General features: G+C 48.5%; 6 protein-coding genes across 6 annotated transcripts; 3 read left to right on the forward strand and 3 right to left on the reverse strand.

Moving 5' to 3' along the window:
* Window positions 1-3,379: 3,379 nt before the first annotated feature.
* EI90DRAFT_2996747 (WD40-repeat-containing domain protein) lies at window positions 3,380-6,936 on the reverse strand. The gene is made up of 17 exons (XM_039056218.1): window positions 6,775-6,936; window positions 6,660-6,714; window positions 6,213-6,598; window positions 6,044-6,151; window positions 5,876-5,987; window positions 5,718-5,825; window positions 5,396-5,660; window positions 5,222-5,339; window positions 4,870-5,163; window positions 4,651-4,817; window positions 4,486-4,599; window positions 4,351-4,436; window positions 4,212-4,294; window positions 4,116-4,146; window positions 3,991-4,066; window positions 3,758-3,923; window positions 3,380-3,706 (listed from the first exon to the last, which is right to left on the reverse strand). The coding sequence occupies exons 1-17, from the start codon at window positions 6,884-6,886 to the stop codon at window positions 3,453-3,455; spliced, it is 2,535 nt and encodes an 844-aa protein (XP_038915228.1). The 5' UTR covers window positions 6,887-6,936; the 3' UTR covers window positions 3,380-3,452.
* A 33-nt stretch (window positions 6,937-6,969) lies between these two features.
* Window positions 6,970-7,409, forward strand: EI90DRAFT_3061245 (uncharacterized protein). The gene is made up of 2 exons (XM_039060547.1): window positions 6,970-7,262; window positions 7,313-7,409. Exon 1 carries the CDS (start codon window positions 7,103-7,105, stop codon window positions 7,259-7,261), a length of 159 nt encoding a protein of 52 aa, XP_038915229.1. The 5' UTR covers window positions 6,970-7,102; the 3' UTR covers window position 7,262; window positions 7,313-7,409.
* Window positions 7,410-7,544: 135 nt separating this feature from the next.
* Window positions 7,545-8,003, reverse strand: EI90DRAFT_2816236 (kinase-like domain-containing protein; the record flags this gene model as incomplete). The annotated part of the gene is made up of 3 exons (XM_039053551.1): window positions 7,545-7,745; window positions 7,805-7,873; window positions 7,926-8,003. Coding segments are annotated over 3 exons (348 nt in total), but the record flags the coding sequence as incomplete, so codon positions are not given.
* A 636-nt stretch (window positions 8,004-8,639) lies between these two features.
* Window positions 8,640-9,866, reverse strand: EI90DRAFT_1257304 (uncharacterized protein). Its single transcript, XM_039051600.1, has 5 exons — window positions 9,502-9,866; window positions 9,365-9,436; window positions 9,115-9,300; window positions 8,743-9,059; window positions 8,640-8,688 (listed from the first exon to the last, which is right to left on the reverse strand). The coding sequence occupies exons 1-4, from the start codon at window positions 9,658-9,660 to the stop codon at window positions 8,943-8,945; spliced, it is 534 nt and encodes a 177-aa protein (XP_038915231.1). The 5' UTR covers window positions 9,661-9,866; the 3' UTR covers window positions 8,640-8,688; window positions 8,743-8,942.
* On the forward strand, window positions 9,831-12,553 carry EI90DRAFT_1257388 (kinase-like domain-containing protein). Its single transcript, XM_039051601.1, has 13 exons — window positions 9,831-10,143; window positions 10,196-10,259; window positions 10,313-10,495; window positions 10,549-10,617; window positions 10,678-10,890; window positions 10,940-11,130; window positions 11,180-11,318; window positions 11,381-11,440; window positions 11,498-11,683; window positions 11,743-11,811; window positions 11,878-12,078; window positions 12,131-12,403; window positions 12,457-12,553. The coding sequence occupies exons 1-12, from the start codon at window positions 10,136-10,138 to the stop codon at window positions 12,314-12,316; spliced, it is 1,569 nt and encodes a 522-aa protein (XP_038915232.1). The 5' UTR covers window positions 9,831-10,135; the 3' UTR covers window positions 12,317-12,403; window positions 12,457-12,553.
* Window positions 12,554-12,754: 201 nt separating this feature from the next.
* Window positions 12,755-16,483, forward strand: EI90DRAFT_1257463 (uncharacterized protein). The gene is made up of 5 exons (XM_039051602.1): window positions 12,755-12,812; window positions 12,872-13,017; window positions 13,080-13,230; window positions 13,291-14,860; window positions 14,916-16,483. The coding sequence occupies exons 3-5, from the start codon at window positions 13,187-13,189 to the stop codon at window positions 15,999-16,001; spliced, it is 2,700 nt and encodes an 899-aa protein (XP_038915233.1). The 5' UTR covers window positions 12,755-12,812; window positions 12,872-13,017; window positions 13,080-13,186; the 3' UTR covers window positions 16,002-16,483.
* The last annotated feature ends 9,606 nt before the right edge of the window (window positions 16,484-26,089 follow it).

The raw sequence follows: 26,089 nt of genomic DNA on the forward strand, positions 1-26,089 counted from the left end.
TAGGGAAGTAAACACATTCTATGATTTTGGGGAAGACCCCGATCGCGAAGCAGTAGTTCGCGAAATCTTAAACCATGCGTGGGTTCACAATGAACTCTGGTTTAAGGTCAAATGGGAGCTAGGGGACACCACATGGGAACCCCTAGGAAATTGCAACGACCTCGTCCACCTGGACGAGTACCTCACTTTACAAAATGTAAGGGAACCAGAAAAACTCCCTATCAAAGAAGACAGGGAACTCTCGGCATCACTATGCCCCCAAAAACGGAGATGGAGGAAGTAAAGCTGAGGGACGATGGCCCACAGCCAAGAGCATGGGAAAGTTCTGGGCGAGTAACTCGCCTGGACAGCCACACCATGTACTAGAGATCACATGGGCCAGGCGAGTAACTCGCCTAGACCATGTGAACCACAGGCTCATGTGTAAAAGAACACACAACTGCAGTGAATCCCACACACGCAAGAACGAAAACCCCTCCCACCACCACGAGAAGCATAACGACAAAATGTCGTTCTCTGGGGGAGGCAACCCTCGGTTCGATCCAAACAAGCCACCGGACATCGAAATACGACAACCTGGGGTGCAAGGCTCCCCGGAACAACAACAACACCAGGCGCAGATAAGCGCCATGGACTACACGATGCACGCAGCACAAATGAGTGCCGCAAACCAACAACCATCCACGTTGCTAACAGGCACCACATACCCCCAGCCTCCTCAGAGGGGCTTCCAACCATACATGGTGCAAACTGCACTGATGGCACAACAAGCGCCATTCCAGGGGCAGCATTTGCTGCTGCAGCCCCAGGCATACTCCCCAGGGAACTTCCCTGGCCAGATCAACCCCTGGATTGGCCAATTCAGCCCAGGTCCAACAACACCCCAGCCAAATGCAGGCTGGGAATCAGCCATCGCATCAGCAGTAGCTGCTCAGACAGGTCAGCTCTGCGAGGAGCTGAAAGAGATGAAGTCCCTCGTAGGAGGGAGACGAGGGAGCGACAGCGGCTCCTCGTCCAGACTGTCCAAATGGGCACGGTCTGATAACTCGAGGGTGTCAGAAGACGCCTGCGACCATTGCGCCCACTGGAGGCGCGAATACAACAGAGCATGAAGAGATGCCGAGGGCATCTTCGACTCTCTGAAAGACACAGAGAGAGAGGTCGATCTCCAAAAAAGGGAGATCGAATTACTGAAACGCGAGCTCAGAGAGGCACACGCACTGGCAGACCTCGCTGCGAAACCCATTATGATGGGGGCCTCCCAGGTCAGGGGGAGGGGATATGGTGCCGGGGCACCGACTATCCCGCCACCCCATGGGCAGGCGACCCTGTCCAGGTTGCATAAGGGCCCGCCCTCAGAAGGGCAAACCCATGTCAAGGGGAAGAGGGAGAGCGGTAGGCAACCAACGGCAGACCCTAAAACGGGGACCACTGCCAGAGGCGGTGGGCCGCTGAGTACCTCAGCACCCTATGGGCAAGCTACCCTGCAGGGAAGTGTCCACATGCTATATGAGACCGCCAAACTCAATGAGTTCGGCAAAGTCGAAGCTCCAGTTGACGTAACAATCGACCCCAACTTCCCCATGAGGAGAATAGTGGGGTCAGAAGTGGTGCATGACGCCGCATACACTTGGTGGACAAGCGTGAGTGGGAAAGAATTCGTACATTGGTACGAACAGGCCGAAGCCACCTTCAAAAGCAGCAAGGTACACAGAACCCTTTGCGAAAAAGCGAAGGAAACCAAGAAATACTTCTTGGGACTCCCAAGTATTGCAAGACTTGTGGAGGAGTATAATTCCACGGAGAACAAGGGAAAAATCTCCTGGGAAAGTCTAGGCAAAGCCGCCTATCTAAAGTCCCAGTTCAAACCACTCAGGACTCCTGAGGAATGTGCCGCAAAAACTGCGGAGCGGGAAGCGAAAGCTTCCAAATACCGGGAAAGAGATGCAAGTCTCCGCACTGGACAACCAGCCCAATGACCACCCTTCCCCACGGGAAGAATGGTAGACCTACTGTACTCCACACCTGAGCCAAGTAGCTCAGGAACACAACAACCCACTCCCACCCAGGGAGCGCCTACTTCATCGACCCCACAGCCCAACAATGTAGCCCAGGCTACGTCATCGCATCCGACGCAGCAATCGGATGTCCAGATGAACAACCCAGAGGAAAACCCTCCTCCGGGGCAATGACTCCACCCTTGAGAAAAGGGAAAGTGACATGGTAATACGCCATCGAGGCACCCGTGAAAACACCTTCCCCCAACTTGAGGCCCCACACACAATACTGTATGCGAGGAACTGCAAGTAACAATTGCGGAAATCTCTACTCCATCAAAAGACCCACATCCACCACCGCTCGTGTGTAAACACCACTTACACACGAACCCTCACGGAACAAGTGAGGAACACCAAAAACATACAACCTTTGGGTCGAAATTCATTTCCGACAAACTCCACTACTTTTCTCCCTGCGATACCCATGTATCACTGTTCACTTCAAAGTAACGGCCCACACTCACAAACCCTTTTTCTCTCCTTCACCAACATGTACAAAAATCGCCCACTTTAAAGTGGCGACAACAAAACACTCATTGATAATTTCAAACTCAATGTAAATCAATTATTAAAAACTTTGTTTTCTTCACCATCAACCTTGTATGCGTCGCAAATGCAACACAAGGGGGGAGAATGTCAGGGCAATAGCCCCGAACCTCGAGCCACATGGAATTAGATACATATAGTCACGTGGGTAAGCAGGAACCTCCGGGTAACTGCTTACACACTACCGTAAAATACACACATTTGTATCACTTATGGCTCTGTGTGCTGAGCTACCCCAGAGACCTCACACCACTGTAGTAAAAGGCAGCAATTAGGGAGAGAAATATTAAGTAAATATTTCAACAGGAGAGCTGGTTAACATTCCAGATTTCAAAGTGTAAACACAAAACAGTTATTTTGCTACTGTTAAAACAAGCAATAAAATAAGACAAAAATAAAACAAACTCAAGGGACACTTCAGACACAATCTAAACCCATTAACTGAGTAGAATCTTTGAAACTTCACCAAGTAGAAGATTTAATTCAAGTTAAAATCCAAATTAAACAACCCTACACAGAATTACACCCAGACAAATTGCGAAATTACAATAGAGGAACAACTCCACAGGGCTTAGTTTATCTGTAAGTCAATTCTCAGAAACTTTTAGACTAACCCATAAAATAGAATTAGCCAAAACACTCAGATTGGTACTATAATTACAAAAAATATTACTAGTACACTTCCCCATCCTAACTAAAGAACCAGGGAACAGCTTGGTGGTGGTCTCGTTTGAACCTCCCAACTGACCTTCCTTCGTTCTCTCCTTCAGCATGTTGGAGGAACAACCTTGAACCCTGTATTTACATCTATTTTGCATAATCTTTCCAAATTTAGAGTCTACCATAATCTCATCCAACCACCCTCAATCTGGTTCTCTCCACATGCCCTGCCGAATCTTCTGCAGATTGAGAATTTTTGCTTTCACCCCATTTGGAGGTCCAGATCTTGATTGTCCCATCAGTCCCTCCACTGGCAATCATCAATTGTTTTTCATTGGCTTTGTTCCAGGCCAGAGTAAGGGTGTCTGTCTCTCCTTGTCTGGAAAGCTGTAGGGAATGGAGCAACACTGCTGTCTGGCAATCCCAGAAGTGAGCGGTTCCGTCTAATGGAATGATGAAAGAATGGATCTTGGACTTTATTGGAGGACACCAACCCTTATCCAATGACACTACAACCATATCCATGGTGCCTTGATGAGGGAATTGTCCCAGGAAAGTTTGTTGATAGAGGGTAGTAGTGGATAGAGGGTGATAAGAATTCAGACGTTTCATCTGTGGTCGAATGCCCTCCTTCGAAATTTTGTAGAGCTGGGGGGGTGTCTAGCCTCAGAAATGGGATATTCAAATCATATTAGCAAACAAGGGATCTAGCTTCTGCTAATCTTACCCTGTCACTGAAACTAACCAGTGCAAATGACCTGCTTAATTCGATATGCTGAGCCTCACGAAGCATCGGAATTTTTCTGGGGAAGGTTCAATTGACAGTGTAATATCCTAAGACCAGGCAGGCACCTTTCAATGACTCCCAATTGCAAGTTATAGACTGAAATGCAAATGAGATTCCATCAGATTACATAGATCTGGGAGTGGCATGAGGAGATAACCCACCAAGGATACATTTCTCTAAATGTTCAATATTTGACAGAGTCTGTCTCTCAGGTAATTCGCTTCGAGTTGCCACGGCCAATAACCTTTTTTTACAACTCAGCCAGCATAGCAACCCACAATTGCCTGATCTATCTCACACCTTTCCTCATCTTGAGCAACAGCGACATCACGAAGGGCCCACGGAGGCGGAAGAGGGACCCATCTGTCTTCTAAGCTATCAATTGGCTGGCACAACCCTCAGTGAAAATTTGAGTGCAATGTCGTGAAACTCTACCGCAATAGTGAATTCCCTCCCTCTGTTCATGATGACCTTGGGAGAACTTGGCATCCAAGACCCTCGCCATATCATGCCCTCGGGAAACTCGCGGAAGATCCGTAGCTGTTTGGTCTGCTTTGAGAGTATATCATCATAGTTTGCCATGGTGAGACAATTCCATACCTCCAACACCCATATTGAAATCTTGAGTTCGGAGCACAGAAGGAGATACTGTCCATCAGGAGACCATGATAGTTCTGGGAATCGTCCAGCATTGATGCATTCTGCATGAACAGTGAATGGTGTACCAAGCTTCCAAATCATACAAGTGGATCGGAAACTTGTTGCAACTGATGATAATACAAGGTAAAGAATGCAGAGATGAGTGAGAGTCTAACCTACGGTATCCTCCATCTGGACTGAATTGCATGCTTGAGATAGAGAAGTGAGTCGGGATAGATTCTGTGTTTTGGAGGGATTTGATGGTATGCTCAATGGTACTGAGGCTCAGCAATTTGGATTCCGTGGGCTCCTGCTCGATATCAGAGTTGGGAAATGTTTCCAGTGGAGGGCTCTGTAAAGCGGGTTGGGGAAATGGTCTGTTCAACCCCAAGGCATTGACCCCAGCTACTGAGCTGTTCAAGTGCTCCTGTCTCGTCTCAGGGATCTGGGTAGTTTCAGTGTGCATTGAAAGGCCTAAAGATTTGGAGTGTGGTCAGGCAACTATGTACTGCAGCTAGGCCATGACTCATACCTAGTTCCATGCGATCGTCAGGCTCATTGTCCCCACTTGAGAGCAGGAGATGACCTATGGGTGCAACCACAAGATTACACAATGCCAATGCATATTTATTGACAAGTTCATTGAGCCACTAAAAACATCACCCATGAAGAGCAAAGTCAGAATTCAGGTATACAGCATGCCAACCTTATCCCCTTCAAATTTTTGGTGAGTGTAGTGCTCTCCGACAAACCAAAGGCCAATGGTTAGGAGAGCGAAGGACGAGATTGAGGTGCAAGTAGTGATTATTATGGGTACTAGAGGAGATTTACTGAAGTTTTCGAATGCAAAACACACGAGTCCTGCCGAGAAGGCGATAACAGAAGCCACCAGAAAACTAAGAGGGGTGTGCGATATCCAGATAGAGACCCACCAGGGCAAATGTTCAGGTGGTGAGCGGTAGGGAGCATAGCTGAAAAATAAAATACTTAGGAAGGACTGAACTAACACTCCCAATCAGAGACCTCACTGCCAATGGTAAGCAAGTTGACTGTTCATCGCACTGGCAAGGGAGAAAACCAGAGAAATTATCCATAATAGATTGATGGCTTTCTGAGTTCGTGTATTAAAACTTTGACTAAACACAAATTTGACAAAATAATCAGCTGTGTAATGGAACAGACTTACTAGCTAAATTGAATGGTTGTTGCAGTGACGCCTGAGAACAGGACAGCAACAGTCGAAAGATTCTGTAGCGACTTGGTCATCCGGTCTTGGGAGGATTCAATTGCTGGTATACCTACTCATCCCTGCTCAGTGTGGCTGTGGATTCACCATCCTAGGATATGCCCTCACCAATCGCAGTAAAGTTCAGGATAGCTTGCGATACTATCTCCAGGTGCTCCCTTATCTTTACCGAGACATCGTTGACATACAACCTGACATCTTCGTCATCGTATCGAGCTTAAGCAAGTTGAAAGGAGTGAGGAAATGGTTCAAATAGCTTTTTTTGTTCCTCGCTCACATTTGTAATCTCCGAGACAAGGCCCCCAGTATTTCAAGTCTACCAGGAATAGTTCGGCGGATGTGATGACATTTTGATCTGCGAATTCAGGAAACTCGTTGAGGCATGCAACAAATTCGCCCAGGTTGCCCCGCAAAGAAGATAATAGATCATGAACCTTCTCTTCAGCGTTTGCCACATGGAAGGTAAAGCGCTTATACTCGACATTGGAACGGTCTTGGTCAAGATCGGCATACAATCCGGAGACGTTTTTCCGAAAACAAACTAGACAACGTTTTAGTCGATCGCGAAGACTGCCCACAGTCCGGACAAGTTTGGCAGAGCCACCAAACTGGTTAACGCAAATAGCGAACTTTTGAAGGTTCATATCAAGCTCAACGACGTTTCTGCGAATTATTAGGAGTGTCAGTAGTTTCTGACATCATTTAGATGATCCAGCGTACGGACGCTTGCAAAGCTCTAAACCCTTTCAGTACATCTTCCTTCGACCCGGCGTTCATGTCTGAAAGCGAGGAAATTAGCGAAAACAATAGCACCAGAGTGCGACCCATATGATGCGTACGTGGTGTATCGTGTTCGGTCAGGGAAGCAGGTAAACAGGGACTGGTAGACATCTCGACAGCTGGCGGCGCGTTGATGGGGCTGGGGTTGAGGTCCACATTTGTCAAACTCATCTGCTCCTGATGACTCCCACTTACCACTCACGCTTGAGTCAGGGGATTCCGGGGCAATTGAGGCAGTGCTAAGGTTGCAGCGAAAACAAAGGACTCTCAATATTGCCAGATCGACGCACAAAGGCGGAACTGGTGCTTTGCGATAAGGGAATATCAGCCCGGGCCGTTCAAAACTGATGTTAATGCTCGTTGAGTACACATGTCCACTCGCTACCCATGCCCCATGCCACGATCAGTTCCGGCTCTTATAGCTTCATACGGTATCACATCATACATATATTTTGTCTGACTAACCGCCGCATCCTCGACTCTCACCTTGCGCAAGGCCTTGCATTCATATCCCGCAGATGTCATTTTCACTTCCCCTGGAGGTAATTCTGGGAGGAAAATCCGTTAAACAAATGACTACACATTTGCACAGGATGGAGCTGTCAGCAACTTACGAAGACGTCGGAAAGACTTGATTGCTCCTCTAGGAGAGGGCGCAAACAATTTCGGATGGGGGCATCGATGCGATCAAGAGTATTTTGACCGTAGGGCATTTTATTATCGAGGATTTGTTCTTCCTTTAATTTGCAGTATGGCAGCTCGCCCGTGAGGATCTCACGAAGCAGAAACCTCAGATATGATGCTGATCATGCAGGAAACCAACAGTGCTCACTTCTATCGAAACGCAGCCAAATGCCCAAATGTCACCCTCCTTACTACCTTGGAATACGCCATTGCAACTCCTACGATGTTCGGGTGCGGTGTATCGCACACTTTGGAAATGGATGGTGATCGGAAAATCGCACAGGAGAGTTTGGAGCCCATAGTCGCAGAGCACGGCTTTACCGTCAGAATCAACCAAGATATTCGCCTGATCGTATTGCGAGAAATTGATAAGGCCAAGCTCATGGGGATACCTGATGTACTTACTGGTTTGATATTTCCGTGCACAATTTTGTTATCGTGTAAGTTTATTAAGCCATTGCATACACCCCTAATCTAGGAACCGTAAAAGAGGACGTCTCCGGGCAGGTTAATCCTCAGAACGCACCAACTTGTAGTGATCCGCCTTGGGATTCTTCTCCAGATAGTTGTTGATGTCCCCGTGGGGATACCAGGGAGAAACCAGACTGATGTCAAAACCCAAATGAGGAATTTCATTAATCGTCCACCCTTTCATTTGTGCGACGAGTTGCAGTTCGCGCCATGCCCCCACCTGAGCGAAGAAGTTCTGGGGGAGCGTTAGTCATGCATCACAGGCGGGAATTATGCAGATTAACATACACGGAGAAAATCTCTACACCTCCAACTGTCTGATATGCGGATCCCTCTTAAGGTCTTGATTCGCATTTTCCCTTGACCCTGACGAACCCTCAGTTCACCAGATACGCGTCGCGAGGAGCACAGAAAGTGGGATGTACCTTCCTGAGCATCTCATAGCATAACACCCAACGAGGACTCCCTGGTGCTCTTTCAAACTGGGCGTTACTTGTGTATTGACATGTACTTGCCCAACGTCCAGTGGGTTGCTCTAATTCTTGATTCAACAGCTCCAAGAAAGGCGGTATTTCTTCGGAAGGATTTCTGATCAACATCGTTAAGTATACGCAAAGGATAGCATACAGATGCACTTACTGAAGGTCATCGAGGAGAGTCCTTATATCAGGACGAAAACTGGGATCGTAATTCAGGCACCTACTAAGGTGCCCTAGGACGGCAGATGGAGAGTTGGATTCGAAGGGTGGTCGTTTCGCCTTGATGGCGGGGACTGGAGAGCGTTTAGCATAGTGGAATGGACGCTTGCCACAGAAGATCTCGGCGAGGGTCAGTTCGTTTGAACTACAGACAATTGGTGAGATCTGGATTACCTGCGTAGCTACGCACCCAAAGGCCCAAACGTCTCCCTTTCTATTGCGGGAGGATTCGCCATTCAACACTTCTGGAGCTGTGTACCGCATGGCCTCCACGGGTGTCTGCGTCTGGCATTTAGATGGAATACAGGATCTTCCAACTTCACGTAGTTGTGGGTGTCCTTGTTGGTGGACTACAATGTTGTCCTGGATATAGATTAAAAAATAAGTGGGCTAGATCTGGGCGCGCAAGCCACACAACTTGCTGGTTTTACGCCACCATGCACTATAGCCTGTGCATGCAGGAAATCAAGGCCACTTCCAATGTCTAGAAGCTGTATCCCACCCCTATGAGAATTACTCGGACTACAGGCCAGTAGTTACGCTCACCATGGTCAAACGCTGCTCATCAGTCATGGCTTGTTTTGGCTTAAGATAATCAGATAACACCTTTCCACCTTCACGCCAGTATGACACCAGGCCTGGAGTCGGTTTCATATTCCCTGAACCACTGTTAAGGATCCACCCGTAAAATTGAACAACATGTTTGTTCGTTAACGGGCTCCAAATCTTGATCTCATGAATGAATCGCTTTGCTTGTATTAGATTAACGGTCGGCGGCCTATGGTCTTCCACGTACCAGGATGAAGTCGCTGTAGGTATGCGAGAAATCCACTTGGTCTTCTTTGAAGACCTCTACACAAACTGGCGTCTAGAGGATATGTAACAGCAGTCTCATGAGTGACATTTGCAGTATTGAGATCGGAAAAAACGAACATTGTTGTAAGTCAGTATATAAACACTTTCGTGGCTTCTAGATAGTTGTATAGGCCGGTGTGGTCGTACTTGTACATCGTGGAGTTCCTTATAATCCCGCAGCTTTTGCCTGAGATGGTCGAGCACGACCTTTTGATCACGAGTAGCTTCAGTCGTCATATCAACTAGGAATCGTTCACTGGAACTGGTGGAGGAGCGAGGATGTGGACAGATGAAAAGCGCTCATGGGTGTGAAAGGTTCAAAGCTGTTTGTTACCAATGCAACTTCCAAACTCGTTCTCCACAGCCATTCTGCTCGGGCCAGAAACCAATTGAACAAGTCCCAGTAAGTCCAGTTCTTCCATAGCACGTAATCAACTCTTCATCAGTGTCCACTCAGGCCGCCCTACTATACCAATTCTGGCTCATGGGGTCTAACTAACTCGAACGTGAAAACTGGGTATTCTCGGGGATCTATCACCGAAACAGACTGTTATAACCAGACGTGAATCCTCTGTTAATTGGCGCTTCGACTGGACTGGACCCATACTAACAGCGAGCATGTCTCAACACGACACACCTTGGCATTCAGATCTCACACAACGCTTAGCGTCAGAGGCTGACCTCCAACTTGACTCCAGCCAGTGGGCAGCTCATGTTGCCGTGAGTCCTCGTGGTGTCTTGTTTAACCCTTACCGAGAAATCCTGCCCAGAGTGAAGGAATTATCGAGGTTTTATATGATGTTTCGGAACTGGCTGAGGCGGACCACTTTATTGAGGTTTGTTAAAATCGCCAACGCAGCACCAGCATCTTGCCTAATCGCACTATCAGCGGGTCAAGCAACAGTTGCACATTTTACGCGATTTGCGACACGAAAACATTGTAGAGTTTCAGGGATGGATGGCACAGAAAGATGGTAATTTGTTCAGTGTAGTCGCGATCTCAAGGAAATGCGAGGGTGGTGAGGTGATAGGCTTTCTTCATTCACACAAGGGCGCAGATCACCAGCAATTGGTACGTTATATATTGAAAATACCAAGAGACGGTCTAGTTTACATCGAGTACAGGTTTTGGGGGTCACTGTCGGCCTGAATTTTTTACACTCCAAGAAAATCGTTCATGGTAGTCTTAGCCCTGTTCGTTCGATGCTCTCTTCGACCCTGTCAGGTACTTCTCTAACTTGCTTGGTTCTCTAGAGGAAAATTTTCATCGATTGTACTTCCGAGCGCCCTATCGCTAAGATTGGAGGTTTTGATCTGTGCCACTTGAGCGAAACGCCTGTATATCCTAACGAAGAATACTGGTCATCCTTGCTTATACGTTATACCGCACCTGAAGTGTTAACAGGAGACGACGTTGAGTGCGATATGCGTAGCGATGTTTGGTCCTACGCATGCACATCCCTGGAGGTGCTCCGATTTATTCTTACCATGCAACTCGGTATCTAACTCTTCCCAGATACTTTTGGGAAATCCTCCATACACCTCTAAGAATATTTGGGATGATCTTCTCATACCTCAGGCGGCTATGGATGGCATCCCCCCATACGAACGGAGAAGCTTGGATGGTTTCGATGGTGTTCTGATGAGCTGTCTGGAGCATGAGCCCAGCAGACGGCCCCCCATTGACCAGGTCAATACGCAGCTAGAGTATGTTGATTGCTCAGCTTTTTTGAGGGAAAACTCACATCCAGTCCAGGGGACTTTTTCTCCGCATCCGCATAGAACGCGAATTAATGCAAGAAGATGAGCGGAACCTCGCGAAAGCGGTACAGCTTGACCAACTGCCTGTACCTGAAGGCTATTCTGCATCTCCGTACCCGGGGACTTACAATGGTGTTCGTGCACGCATAATGTGGCTACTTGTAGCTCTGCTGACGGGTCACTATCATCCCACCAGGGGCCAGTATGTATCCAACAGATCAATATTCCGATTCCGCCCCTCGATGATCTCATGCGCGTATGTTCTGTTCTTCGGAGTCAGTCATCCCGAATCTGACGGAAATGATCTTCAAAGGCTTTGAAGAGGCAAATACGTATACAGCGTCGGTTGATACATCCCAACATAGAGCAGCTCTACGGATGGGTTTTGTCCCCGGAAACTGAATCATCGATCAGTCTTAGTTTGGTTACCACTTGGTATCCTCACCGTGATCTCATGGGTTATTTACGCCAACACCCGGCTACAAATCGCCGCAAGATGGTGAAATGTCTATAGATTTGTGAGAAATAGGGCAATAAGCCACTGACTTTGTCGCAAAGGTGTACCATATAGCGCTGGGTCTCTGCTATCTCCATTCGGAAGGAGTGGTTCATGCGGACATCAAACCGGTACGCCAGCTACTTTAGATCTTGGCGAGCCCTTTAGATATTTAACGTTGTCATTCTACTGTTTAGGAAAACGTCGTGATAGGGGATGAAGGCAATCCCTGTTTACGTGGCTTCCAGTTCACGTATGATCGTCTGGACGAATTACGCCCCTCCGACATTCCTCAGGATCTCAGTGCTCGTTTTCGACCGCCAGAGTTACTTCAGGAGTCCAGAAAGATCCCGGATCAGTGGAGTGATGTTTGGGCCTTCGGTTGCGTCGGTGTCGAAGTAATTTCGTCCTGTTCTTATCAACAAGTAAACGTGTTTATCCCGTCCACAGATACTCATCGGCGAATCGCCCTATTCATACCTTCCTGATAATCAGGTCCCCATCGTTGCTGCAAATTCCGGAAGACCCTATGAATGGGGAGATCTCGATGGGTTCGAAAGCACTATCGCTGAATGCCTCTCGCATCCTCCGGAAAATCGAATAAGCATGAAGGACGTCCGTGACACTTTGGAGTGAGTCATTACCAAGCCATCAGATTATTCTCTATTTACTCCCTCAGTTCATGGTTAGCGGCGGAAGCCACCTCTGATATCTACAACACTGGTATGGTATTAACCTGCGGATTCTCTGTCTTAGCTCAAGTCGGGGATGTACAGGTCGCCAACGCAACCCCATTCACCGGAGCGGGTTTTCCGCGCTACGGGAAGAGACTGACCCGATCCTGGTGGTGCCCCGACCATCTACGGCTGGGCTGCTCTGGAAACGCTCACATTCTGGTATCAATCAGCCAAGCGCACTTCGCCTTAGGGGGCCCTTGCCATTGGTCCCTCTTTATCCTTCGGTACTTCCACCATCTCCCTCCATCTCGCTGCTATCGGCCGTGCCTGTGCAGAAAAAGGCTGGGGCTCTCAGGCAAAAGATCGATGATCTCCTCCTCATGGGGGGGGTTGACATTGCGCCCCCTCTAAAGATGGCGACTAGCGGTGCACTCTCCATCCTCGACGAGGCTAAGGTTGGTAATAATTTTTGCCTGGCCATGAATGACAGCTCACTCTAGTTTACGCCATGTAGAAGTTAAAGGACGACAAGAAGGAATGGACTGATTTTGGGGAATATGTGGTCGACACCGTGGCCGAGGTGGTTTCAGCCATAAAATCCTATGATGCGTCGGCGGAAGAGGCAAAGCCGTGGGTGGAGAGTATCACAAAGCTCAATAGGTAAGTTGTATTTATTTTTGGTGGTCTCTGATATCGTTACCGTTACTTACATGAAGTCTCAGGGTGCTACAGACGATAAGATCCGAAATCGAACGAAGACAGAAAATAGCAGAGAAACGACCGGCTGTCCTAAATGTAGTGTCTTACTTGAGAGACACTGGGAGAATTGATGGCCTTAAGAAAGACTTTGACAAAACATTGGCGTCGTTTCAGGTAGCTTTCCTTGCAGCATACGTTCCATAACCATACTGATTTCCGGCCGATGCAGCTTAGGACGAATCTAATGGGTGGTGCCAAATTAGCGGCCATAGAACGTCATCTACAGGACGACAAAATCCTCGATAGTCTCCGATATCCTCATATCAACCACGATGATTTCACTCAGGCGTGCCTAGAAGGGACTAGGATTGATCTCACGGAGCGTATCATGACATGGTGTCGCAACACTGAGGAGAGTGAGAACCGGCTACTCCTACTGACAGCTGTGGCTGGTGCCGGCAAGACTTCAATTGCGCTCACGATCGCAGAACGATGTGCTAGTGAAGGGGACGTTACGTTGTTATTGCACTTCTTCTTCAAAGCGGGAGAACGGTCGCGGCCCGATTTTCTGTTCAGCGGCATAGCCCGAACTCTAGCAGACCATGACCCGTTTTACCGCACTTTCATCATCTCTACTCTTCAAAAGGACCCTTCCCTCTCAACGGCCGTACTCGCAAAGCAATTTGAGAATTTGGTGGCTTTGCCTCTCCTCCATAAACCTCCCGACCGTCCCATGGTGGTTATCATCGATGCTTTAGATGAATGTGACAAAGAAGTGTTCGAGTCCTTCGCTGATATTCTTCGGCAGGAAGTGCCTAAGCTACCATCTTCCATAAAATTCTTCATCACATCGAGACACACTGATCTTGTTATACGCACTCTCTCACCCCTATTCCCTATCAGTCGACTTGCTATTGACCTTTCGGATGACGCAAATGCGCAGGACTGTGCTACATATATACGTTTTGAGCTGCAAAAGCTGAAGGATTGGCATCCCGATTTACGGCGTAATCTTCAGGACGAGGATAAAATAGTTCAGGAGATCTGGGAACGTGCAAGTGGCTTGTTTGTTTGGATCAGCACCATTTTTCGCTACATGAAGACAGCCAACAACGATCCCATGAGGGCGTTAGAGGGTTTGCTTGACACTGGTGCCAAACGAGCTGAGGGAATGATGGACCACCTCTATACAAACATCCTGAAGAAGTGCAATTGGGAAGATGAAGATTTTTCCCATGACTACCCAATCGTGATGGGAGCAATCTTTGTCGCACAGCAGCCTCTGTCCGTCACAGCCTGGAATGCAATTTTGTCACCTTTCCTCAAGTCTCCCGTTCAATATTCGTTGGCTGAACTTGCACCTCTGGTCTCAGGAGCTGACGATTCCCACTTTCCGATTCGCATCTTACACCAATCTTTCCGCGGCTTCTTTGTCGACCGGATTGATCCCCCATCGATCAGCCCTCGTTGTATCCCAGTAGATGTAGTGACAGCGAATGCCAGAGTTGCCTTGCGATGTGCCGAGATTCTGAACCAGGATCTTTGCTCTGTACAGGGCTTAGGACTGATTGAAACCTTGTCCGAACAAGATGAGCTGCCGCTTATTCCCTCGGAGGAGTTACCCGAGCATTCTCATTATGCATGTCGCCATATTGTCCATCACCTCAGTGGAGTCCAGGAACCATCAGAAGAGCTTGATGGGTCAGTTGATGTGTTTCTCAATCATCAAGCCACTCGCTGGGTGGAAGTCTGTGTGAGAATGGAGGGCTACATTGGTATCTCATTACTCCCTGAGTGGGCCAAGGTGTGGTTTATCAATTGTGTTAATGATACTACCTAACTGCCTCATGACCTTTCAGTTGGCTGTTAGCCTCAAGTCAAGAAGTGCTGTCTGCACACTGGCCAGTATGCTTGTCCGGCTTGCACGGAATTTGTATTTTTTTGCAAGATTCCAGGGGGCATATGAGGCAGCAAACGATTCCGTTGTACTCTGCCGTTACCTTCTTTCGGTGGACCCGGGGTCCTACTCCCCAGATTTGGCCGAGTCACTTGGGGCTCTTTATTTGGCCCTTTCCAAACTTGGACGGCACTCGGAGGCGCTCCCATTCATTGAAGAAAGCATCAACCTCTACCGCCAGCTGGTTGCTGTTTACCCGGGGTCATACACCGCAGATTTGGCCGTGTCACTCAACAATCTGCCTGGCGCTCTTTCCAAACTCGGACGGCACTCAGAGGCGCTCCCATTCATCGAAGAAAGCGTCAACCTGCACCGCCAGCTGGTCGCTGTTCACCCAGGGTTGTACACCGCAGATTTGGCCGTGTCACTCAACAATCTATACCTTGCTCTTTCCAATCTCGGACGGCACTCGGAGGCACTCTCATTCATCGAAGAAAGTGTCAAACTCCGGCGCCAGCTAGTCGCGGTTCATCCAGGGTTATACACCCCGGATTTGGCTATGTCACTCAACAATTTATATGACGCTCTTTCCAATCTTGAACGGCACTCAGAGTCGCTCTCATTCATCGAAGAAAGCGTCAAACTCCGGCGCCAGCTGGTTGCTGTTCACCCGGGATCATACACCCCGGATTTGTCCATGTCACTCAACAATCTATATTGCGCTCTTTCCAATCTCGGACGGCACTCGGAGGCGCTCCAATTCATCGTAGAAAGCGTCAAACTCCGGCGCCAGCTAGTCGCGGCTCATCCAGGATCATACACCCCGAATTTGGCCACATCACTCAGCAATCTATATTCTGCTCTTTCCAATCTCGGACGGCACTCGGAGGCGCTCCCATTCATCGAAGAAGGCGTCAAGATCTGGCGCCAGCTGGTTGAAAGCAACCCAGGAGCATACACCCCACAATTGGCCAATTCACTCAGGAATCTTCGCAACGCTCTTTCCAATCTCGGACGCCATTCCGAGGCACAAATGGTCCATAGTTGAGCCACCCAAGTCCCGTAGCTCCTCTTGTCATTGTGTTTCTTTGCTATCTGCTCATGGGGAACACAAACAAATCCAACCCCAAATTTTTATTGGACGCTATGGATAAGGTAGTTACAGCTGCCTACACCCACAACAGATCACAGTCGCGACCTATAATCTTAATATGAAGGATACTCATTTCTTTATATGACACATTTTCCTTCCCATTGCTCATCACTGAGAGTTTCTGCACACCATCGTAAGCGGCGACGTTGAGGTTTGATCGGTGATGGATGTTGATGTGGCGAAAAGATCCAATCGATAGGTCCACATTGTCCGATGGGGGTGTGGAAGTTGAGAACTAGCAAAGCTAGCTCAACTTATGGGGGTGATTTGAGCTTCAATATGTAAGGGACACGACAAGCTTCGATTCGAGACAATTATCTCTATAAAAAATATTAAGACACACTCTTGTCAAATAATGCAAAAGAGAACAAAAATTATATTACCTAGCAAAGCGTGGCAACTAAGGGTAATACTGTACTCACAAGACCAAGAGCCACAAGGGGTTTGAGCGTGACACGGGAGAGCCGGCTGCAGGCTGCTGATGATGCGTGACAGCCAGCCGCGGGAGAACCGGCTGGCACTTGCCTATACCATAATGGGGAGCCAAATTCCTGCTACTCCATAGCGGGTCCTACATTTTTTTCTCCCAAACTCAACTGTCCTATGCATAGGGTCCTGTATGACCCCCAAAGCATCAGCAAACCCCCAAAGTTGATAAAAGTGATAGGAAGCACTTTAATCACTTCTTGTCAGGGTTCAGCACCCTGCCTTAGGGTGCCCCGGACTCCCCACCTACTTTACCCCCTTTTTATTCTTTGACTGTTGCCTTGTTGTTGCCTTTGTGTGTTGTGTACACGCGCGCGCACGGGATAGCGTGGGAACTTTCTGAGCGAGCAGCTCGCCCAGAATGTTCCCACGGGTCACAGCCACAGTTCTGGGCGAGCAACTCGCCCAGAACGTTCCCACGCTTACTGGGCACTGCCACCTGGATGTTCCCTCCGGGTCACACTACACAACTCTAGGAGCTGTATAGTTGTGGGCATGTGACCCATCCCTTTATATAGCAACCATGCGGGGAGATGAGACCTTTACCCTTCTTCTCATCTCATACCCCGCATAGGCAAGTGTATATATTATCTTTCCTTTTACTATACATCTCATACCCCACATAGTGTGAGGACAGGTTAGATGGGGGATGAGGTCAGGGAGCCTCCGAGTCCGAGGCCGGGCCCTGACACTTCTATTTGTCATACCAATGTAATCTATGCATCGATTGAGACTCAAGCAGCTCAATCACAACAATCTCAATGTACAATTACGTACTTTCCTTCCCACACATGATATGTGAAACCATGGCTTCAACTAGGTTAGGAAATACGCCTATTTGCATCCGATCAACTTCACAGGTTGGCTCCGAATGAATAGCTTTGTGGACTTAACATTTTTTTCACTCGGTGACGGTGATGTGGCTCTTATGCATCACTTCTAGTTTTCCAGGTAGGTCCCTTATATTTCTTTCATAGTACATATTTTCCAAGTTACTCATAGCACTCTATGCATAATTACAGGTTGTACGAGCTGCTCAGCCATGTCTGGTGAGTGCTACCCATTAGTACATGTTCACACACTAATCCCTCATCACCTAAGGGACCTGATAACTCGCAGAATCACCCATCCCACAACTCCTGAATCCAACCATTCCCCAAGCCCCCCATGTCTGACACACACCTGGAATCCTTCAATGAACTGGGGCCTTGCCCCTTCAACTTTGTTGAAATTGACTTGATATGGCCTCTTGTAATCAGGGGGCCTTGTAGAATGATATCACGATAAAAATGATTCCTATCATTTCTATCAACTTCAGTGGTTTGCTGATGAACCCAGGGTCCATTCTCTGCCCCATACAGTTAGTTCTATTCCACTCACTGCATGGCTCCAGTGTAAATTACGTGGTCCTGAAATCAGAGTATGTGGTGTGTTTAGAGTGAATCTCGGGCTTTGTCTCAGCCAATAGCAATGTTGAGAGTGAACGTGCATGCGAGGTAAGAGTAGTGGGATCTGCCGCTTCAGGTGGTGTTCCCCAGTTATCAAAATGGGTAGGTGTGACTATGTGATGATTCTATTCAATCTGTCAGAGACCAGACTTGAGACGAAAGAATGTCTCCGTAACGGAGGGCTTCGGCCTCAGCGACTTCTGCCAGGAGCGCTGTGCCTAGTGACACGTCCGTGCCCTAACTTACTGACTGGCAATTAGAACCTAGGGGGGGAACTCTAGTTGATTTTTCTACTGGGGCGTAACCTATGTACAAGTGGGATATATATATGGTTACAGCGGAGACGGTTCCGCGATTGGCGGAGCCGAACAGAGCGGAGCTAACGGGGTTTAACCATTAGCCGACTGAATATTACCGACGAGTCGGTTCACGGGGTTAGCGGAAAGGCAGGCGATAACCCAGAAACGGAAAGGAGGGATAAGCCCGAAGGTGGTCTCTGCAGGGCAGGCGAGTGTATTGCTCAGCGGAGGCGGGGGTGCACTAGCGGACGTTGGAGCTGTCCGGAAGTCTTCGGGGCTCCGTACTTAGGGAGGCGTAGGTAATAAATTGGAATGGGGGGTGGTGACCATCGAGGGGTACCGAGAGGATTGCGGAATAATGGGGGCTCCGAGGTTAGTGAGGGAGGAGCGGAGTTGGAACGGAGGAATCGGAGGGACCGGAAGTCGATGGCCGGGGATGGATATGACACAATCAGTCACTGTGTTAAATTGTAAATGTAAAAATTGATTCCCCCCCCCCTTTCAAATTCCATGAAGTGTCAAATGGACAGCTTTGCTCTTTCCCAAAGACGTGTCAGACACATGCATGATCTGGAGGAGCAGATGGTGATTTTCTGTTTTGATTATATAATGTGATTTCCATTTTTAGACAGGTAATTGAAATTATTGCCTGCTCACCTTCAACTGTGTGACAAGGGCACCTCTGGCCTCAAAGCCTGCATGATGCATGACAAAACCATGTTTTGGACCGGGCCACAAGGCCTGCAGGATGTGTGACAGGTTCTTGGTCTTGTGAGTACAGTATACAGAACATAAGCATAAGTTTAGAATGATATGAAGGATTGGTGTTACTGACCTCAGTCTCAAGCAAATAATGTGAAAGTGTCAGGGTTCAGCACCCTGCCCTAGGGTGCCCCGGACTTCCCAACCACTCCCTTCCTTCCATTCCTTCATTGTTGCCTTGTTGTTGCCTTTGTGTTGTGTATGTTGAAATATCTTGTTTCTTGGCTTGTTGTATGCTGTGGACTACTCAACTATGTCCCATGGACTATAGATCTTGTGCACGGGCATTTCCATGGAGGATTGCTGTGAGGTCTCTGGGGTAGCTCAGCACACAGAGCCATAAGTGATACAAATGTGTGTATTTTACGGTAGTGTGTAAGCAGTTACCTAGAGGTTCCTGCTTACCCACGTGACTATATGTATCTAATTCCATGTGGCTCGAGGTTCGGGGCTATTGCCCTGACATTCTCCCCCCTTGTGTTGCATTTGCGACGCATACAAGGTTGATGGTGAAGAAAACAAAGTTTTTAATAATTGATTTACATTGAGTTTGAAATTATCAATGAGTGTTTTGTTGTCGCCACTTTAAAGTGGGCGATTTTTGTACATGTTGGTGAAGGAGAGAAAAAGGGTTTGTGAGTGTGGGCCGTTACTTTGAAGTGAACAGTGATACATGGGTATCGCAGGGAGAAAAGTAGTGGAGTTTGTCGGAAATGAATTTCGACCCAAAGGTTGTATGTTTTTGGTGTTCCTCACTTGTTCCGTGAGGGTTCGTGTGTAAGTGGTGTTTACACACGAGCGGTGGTGGATGTGGGTCTTTTGATGGAGTAGAGATTTCCGCAATTGTTACTTGCAGTTCCTCGCATACAGTATTGTGTGTGGGGCCTCAAGTTGGGGGAAGGTGTTTTCACGGGTGCCTCGATGGCGTATTACCATGTCACTTTCCCTTTTCTCAAGGGTGGAGTCATTGCCCCGGAGGAGGGTTTTCCTCTGGGTTGTTCATCTGGACATCCGATTGCTGCGTCGGATGCGATGACGTAGCCTGGGCTACATTGTTGGGCTGTGGGGTCGATGAAGTAGGCGCTCCCTGGGTGGGAGTGGGTTGTTGTGTTCCTGAGCTACTTGGCTCAGGTGTGGAGTACAGTAGGTCTACCATTCTTCCCGTGGGGAAGGGTGGTCATTGGGCTGGTTGTCCAGTGCGGAGACTTGCATCTCTTTCCCGGTATTTGGAAGCTTTCGCTTCCCGCTCCGCAGTTTTTGCGGCACATTCCTCAGGAGTCCTGAGTGGTTTGAACTGGGACTTTAGATAGGCGGCTTTGCCTAGACTTTCCCAGGAGATTTTTCCCTTGTTCTCCGTGGAATTATACTCCTCCACAAGTCTTGCAATACTTGGGAGTCCCAAGAAGTATTTCTTGGTTTCCTTCGCTTTTTCGCAAAGGGTTCTGTGTACCTTGCTGCTTTTGAAGGTGGCTTCGGCCTGTTCGTACCAATGTACGAATTCTTTCCCACTCACGCTTGTCCACCAAGTGTATGCGGCGTCATGCACCACTTCTGACCCCACTATTCTCCTCATGGGGAAGTTGGGGTCGATTGTTACGTCAACTGGAGCTTCGACTTTGCCGAACTCATTGAGTTTGGCGGTCTCATATAGCATGTGGACACTTCCCTGCAGGGTAGCTTGCCCATAGGGTGCTGAGGTACTCAGCGGCCCACCGCCTCTGGCAGTGGTCCCCGTTTTAGGGTCTGCCGTTGGTTGCCTACCGCTCTCCCTCTTCCCCTTGACATGGGTTTGCCCTTCTGAGGGCGGGCCCTTATGCAACCTGGACAGGGTCGCCTGCCCATGGGGTGGCGGGATAGTCGGTGCCCCGGCACCATATCCCCTCCCCCTGACCTGGGAGGCCCCCATCATAATGGGTTTCGCAGCGAGGTCTGCCAGTGCGTGTGCCTCTCTGAGCTCGCGTTTCAGTAATTCGATCTCCCTTTTTTGGAGATCGACCTCTCTCTCTGTGTCTTTCAGAGAGTCGAAGATGCCCTCGGCATCTCTTCATGCTCTGTTGTATTCGCGCCTCCAGTGGGCGCAATGGTCGCAGGCGTCTTCTGACACCCTCGAGTTATCAGACCGTGCCCATTTGGACAGTCTGGACGAGGAGCCGCTGTCGCTCCCTCGTCTCCCTCCTACGAGGGACTTCATCTCTTTCAGCTCCTCGCAGAGCTGACCTGTCTGAGCAGCTACTGCTGATGCGATGGCTGATTCCCAGCCTGCATTTGGCTGGGGTGTTGTTGGACCTGGGCTGAATTGGCCAATCCAGGGGTTGATCTGGCCAGGGAAGTTCCCTGGGGAGTATGCCTGGGGCTGCAGCAGCAAATGCTGCCCCTGGAATGGCGCTTGTTGTGCCATCAGTGCAGTTTGCACCATGTATGGTTGGAAGCCCCTCTGAGGAGGCTGGGGGTATGTGGTGCCTGTTAGCAACGTGGATGGTTGTTGGTTTGCGGCACTCATTTGTGCTGCGTGCATCGTGTAGTCCATGGCGCTTATCTGCGCCTGGTGTTGTTGTTGTTCCGGGGAGCCTTGCACCCCAGGTTGTCGTATTTCGATGTCCGGTGGCTTGTTTGGATCGAACCGAGGGTTGCCTCCCCCAGAGAACGACATTTTGTCGTTATGCTTCTCGTGGTGGTGGGAGGGGTTTTCGTTCTTGCGTGTGTGGGATTCACTGCAGTTGTGTGTTCTTTTACACATGAGCCTGTGGTTCACATGGTCTAGGCGAGTTACTCGCCTGGCCCATGTGATCTCTAGTACATGGTGTGGCTGTCCAGGCGAGTTACTCGCCCAGAACTTTCCCATGCTCTTGGCTGTGGGCCATCGTCCCTCAGCTTTACTTCCTCCATCTCCGTTTTTGGGGGCATAGTGATGCCGAGAGTTCCCTGTCTTCTTTGATAGGGAGTTTTTCTGGTTCCCTTACATTTTGTAAAGTGAGGTACTCGTCCAGGTGGACGAGGTCGTTGCAATTTCCTAGGGGTTCCCATGTGGTGTCCCCTAGCTCCCATTTGACCTTAAACCAGAGTTCATTGTGAACCCACGCATGGTTTAAGATTTCGCGAACTACTGCTTCGCGATCGGGGTCTTCCCCAAAATCATAGAATGTGTTTACTTCCCTATTTGGGAAGATCTCTTGGTCATTCGGCTCGTGAGGTATGAGCCGGGATACGTGGAATCTTGGGTGGATTCCGCGTTGTTCAAGTTGTGGTGGCAACTTGAGGATGTAGTTTGACGTCTCTGGAAATGTTTCCAGAATTTCGTAAGGCCCTATGTATAAGGGCTTTAGTTTTCCTGCCCTTCCTTTGGGTAGGTTCAGCTTATCCGTGGATAAGTATGCAAGCTCGCCTTTTCTCAAAGGCGGGTCCGGGCATCTTTTCTTATTCACCTGGATTGTTTGAGCAGCGCGATTGTGTATTATCGCATTGTGTGCTGTCATGAGGTTTTCCTTCGCTTTTTGGGCGAAGTCGTTTACTCCCAGGTAGTCCAAGAGTGGTGCTGTTAGGCACATCTTTGGCATATGGCCGTAGATTAATTCGAATGGGGCAAATCCTGTCGATGTGTTTGAGCTTGCATTGATTGTGAATTCCGCCATTGACAGTTTCGCTGCCCAGTCGCATTGATCTGGTCTAACCATCACATGTAGTATTTGTACTACTTTTTGTATCATTCTTTCTGCTTGGCTGTCGCCTTGCAGGTGGAATGCAGTTGTGAATTTCAACTGCACACCGAGTATTCGGTGTAGTTCGTGCCAAAATTTTGACGTGAATTTTGAGTCTCGATCTGATATGATCGAGTGTGGTAGACCGTGGAGTCTTACAACTTCACGAAGAAATACGAATGCTAGTTCTAGTGCGTTCGTTGTTGTCTTTATTGGAATTAGGTGGACGTTGGACGTCAACCTACAAATGATTACCCAGAGGTAATCATATCCCAAGCTTGTTGGGAATGGACCTGTGAAGTCCATAGCTATTGATGACCATGGTGTTTCCAGGGTCGGGAGTGGGTGAAGCAGTCTGGGATTTCTCCTGGTGCTTTTCTTTGTTGTTTGACAAGTTCCGCAAGACCTGCAGAACTTGTGGGTATCCTTCCTCATCGACTTCCACCAGAAGTGTCAATGGAGGGTTTCCACTGTTTTCTTGGATCCTAGGTGTCCAAGTGTTTCGTGGATGTTTTTGAGGATTATTCCTCGAATGGACTTCCTTTCGTAGTTCCCTTTCGGGACTACTATTTGGGTCGTTCCTCCTTCTCCAAGTTGGGTTATCAGCCCATCTTTTATGGAGAAGTTTTTGAAGTTCCCCGGGTTCTCTAGGATTTCCCGGTGGATCTGGCTTTGCGAGTATCCAGATTTTATTGCCTCAATGAGGTCTTTCTCTTTGAATTGTTTTCGAAGGTTCTCTTCTGGAATTATGATTTCTTCCAGATTTTGGGCACTCCCCCCTAGAGCTTCGGTATTTCTCGCGCGTATCACTGCGAGTCTCTTTCTCTCTGAGTTTTTACTCAGGGTACTGCTTAGTAGCAGTTCTTCATATTCCTCGATTCTGTCAGGGATAGTATCTTCTGCATTTTTGTCCAGATGGATGTCTGCCAACACGTAGTCGTTGAAATGCAGATCCTTGTCCGTTGACGAGTTGTAGTACCGTGAGAGTGCATCTGCCACTTTGTTCTTGTGGCCTTCCATGTATTTTATTTCGCAATTGAAGCTTGTGAAGAAGGCTTGCCATCTCAGGTGTCTACCTGAGTTGTGGTTTTTCGCTTTGAAATATTCCAAAGCTTTGTGGTCCGTGATTACTGTGAATTCACGGCCTCCCATGAGATCGTCTTGCCATCTCATGAGTGCTTCGAGGACACCCAGTGCCTTGAGCTCGTAGGCAAAGTACCTACGTTGTGTGTTGGTGAACTTTTTGGACATGAATGCGGCTGGGCAGCAAGTCTGCCACTTTTCGCCTTGTCCAATTAATGTGCCCATGCCCGCTGGGCATGCATCTGTTATGACCCAGATGTGGAGTTTGGTCCTCTCTTCTTCTGAGAGGCTTTCCGGTGGATTCCACTGGATGGGCTTCAGGATCGGAGCCCTGCATGCTAGACGTTTAATCTCATCGAAGCATTTCTGGTGGAGTGGTGTCCACCTGAATGTCTGCTTGTTTGAGCAGATTGTTTGCAGTGGTCCTGTGTAGCCACTGATGTTTGGCATGAATATCGATAGATATTCTACCATTCCCAGGAATCTTAGGACACCTGTGTGGTCTACTGGCTCTCGCCAGTTGTGGATTTTTTCCATTTTATCCGCTTGAGCGTGGATGCCCTGTTCGTCCATGTGGCTTCCTAGAACGTCTAGGATTGGGGCAAATGGCTGGAATTTTTTCTGGCTTATGTAGAATTTCGCCCCCTTTAGGCGAGTGAACAACCACAATAATGCTTTATTGTGGTTCTCCACCGAGCTTGTGCTGGTGAATATATCATCGAACCAGACGTGTAGGCATCTGCCTACTTCTCCTCGTAGTTCCCAGGTCAGTGCGCGCTGGAAGGTGCAGGGAGCGTTGCAGTCTCCTTGCTGCATCGTGTTCGAGTTGTACGTCCCGTGGGGCGTAGAGAATGTCATTCTATGGACATCGTCTGGATCCACGCGTATTTGTTCGTACGCATCCGACATATCGATCTTGGATCGGTATGTTGCTCTGGCGACTGATTCTTGGATCAGTTGCATGTCTGGCATTGGTGTGATGTCGAGGATCGTGTTTGAGTTACGATTCCTCATGTCTATTACCGTGCACAAAGATCCATCTGCTTTGTGGATACACAGTAGCGGGCATGCTTGCTCGCTGTTCGCGGGATACCACCATCCTGCTTTTACATAGCGATCTATTTTGGTCGCTAGTGCTTCCTGCAGTGCTGCAGGACATCTCGGGGTGTTTTCCCAAAATTTCTTGTTCAGATCCTTCAACGGGATTCGATGGTTCACCTCCCTCAAGGGAGGCATTTCTAATGGCGCTGGCACCATTACGGTTTTGAATTTCTCTCTCCACCACTCACTCCCTGAGTATTTCGAACTCGGGGTTGTTCATGGAGAGACCTTCCAGATGTGGTACGTCTGGAAGTTCTAGTCCTTCCGGACTAGGATTGGGCCAACCTTCAGGGTACTTTCTTTCGATTACCCTGAGGTGTGTTTCAATCCCACCTCCCTGTCAGGGGGGCTTCTTTTTTGGTTGTTCTCGAGCTCTTGCTCGAGTTTTCCATCCGTGTGATCTTGTCACACGATCTTCACTTACTCCAAGGGTGTCTATGTTGCCCTTGTTCACTGTTCTCACTTTGTGGGACCGGAAGTCTAAGCTTACCTGGTTTTTGTTTAACCAGGGGGCGCCGAATATGGCATCATATCTATCGATGTTAATTACATCGAAGTAGTGTTTTTCTACGTGGCCGTTAATCTCAACATCCACATTTGTTCCGAACAGGATCTGTGATCTTGTTCCTTTCATCCCCATTTGAAGGACAACTGGGTTCTCCAATTGGAGAATTGGGATGTGGACTGCACGGACAAAGTCTGGCAATAAAGCGTCCGTTTCGGCTCCACTATCGAATAGTGCGTAGGCTTTTATGCCTGCTATTTTTATGTGAGCCGTCAGCGTTCTCTTTGTTGAGAGCGGTCTGTTTGCGGGGTATTTTCCTGCGTCTTTTGAGATGCGGAATTTCGCATCAAACAAGGGGGACTGGGTTTCGATGGACTTTTGGTCCTTCTTCCCTTTGTCCTTGTTTTCCTTGGGTACTTTGGTGTATTTCCCCAAGGCGTCTTTTCTTGGTGCTTCCACCAAGGCTTCGGCAACTTTTTCGTCTGCTGTGTTTTCTAACTGGCGTGCTACAGCCAGTTTGATTTTGTAATTTATGTCGTCGTGATCGACGACTGACATTGGGCCCATCCTTATGGTCCCAACATTGACTTCCTCACCCTCTGAG

Source organism: Cantharellus anzutake (assembly GCF_015039405.1).
Source record: "Cantharellus anzutake strain C23 chromosome Unknown EI90scaffold_29, whole genome shotgun sequence".
Classification (NCBI taxonomy): domain Eukaryota; kingdom Fungi; phylum Basidiomycota; class Agaricomycetes; order Cantharellales; family Hydnaceae; genus Cantharellus; species Cantharellus anzutake.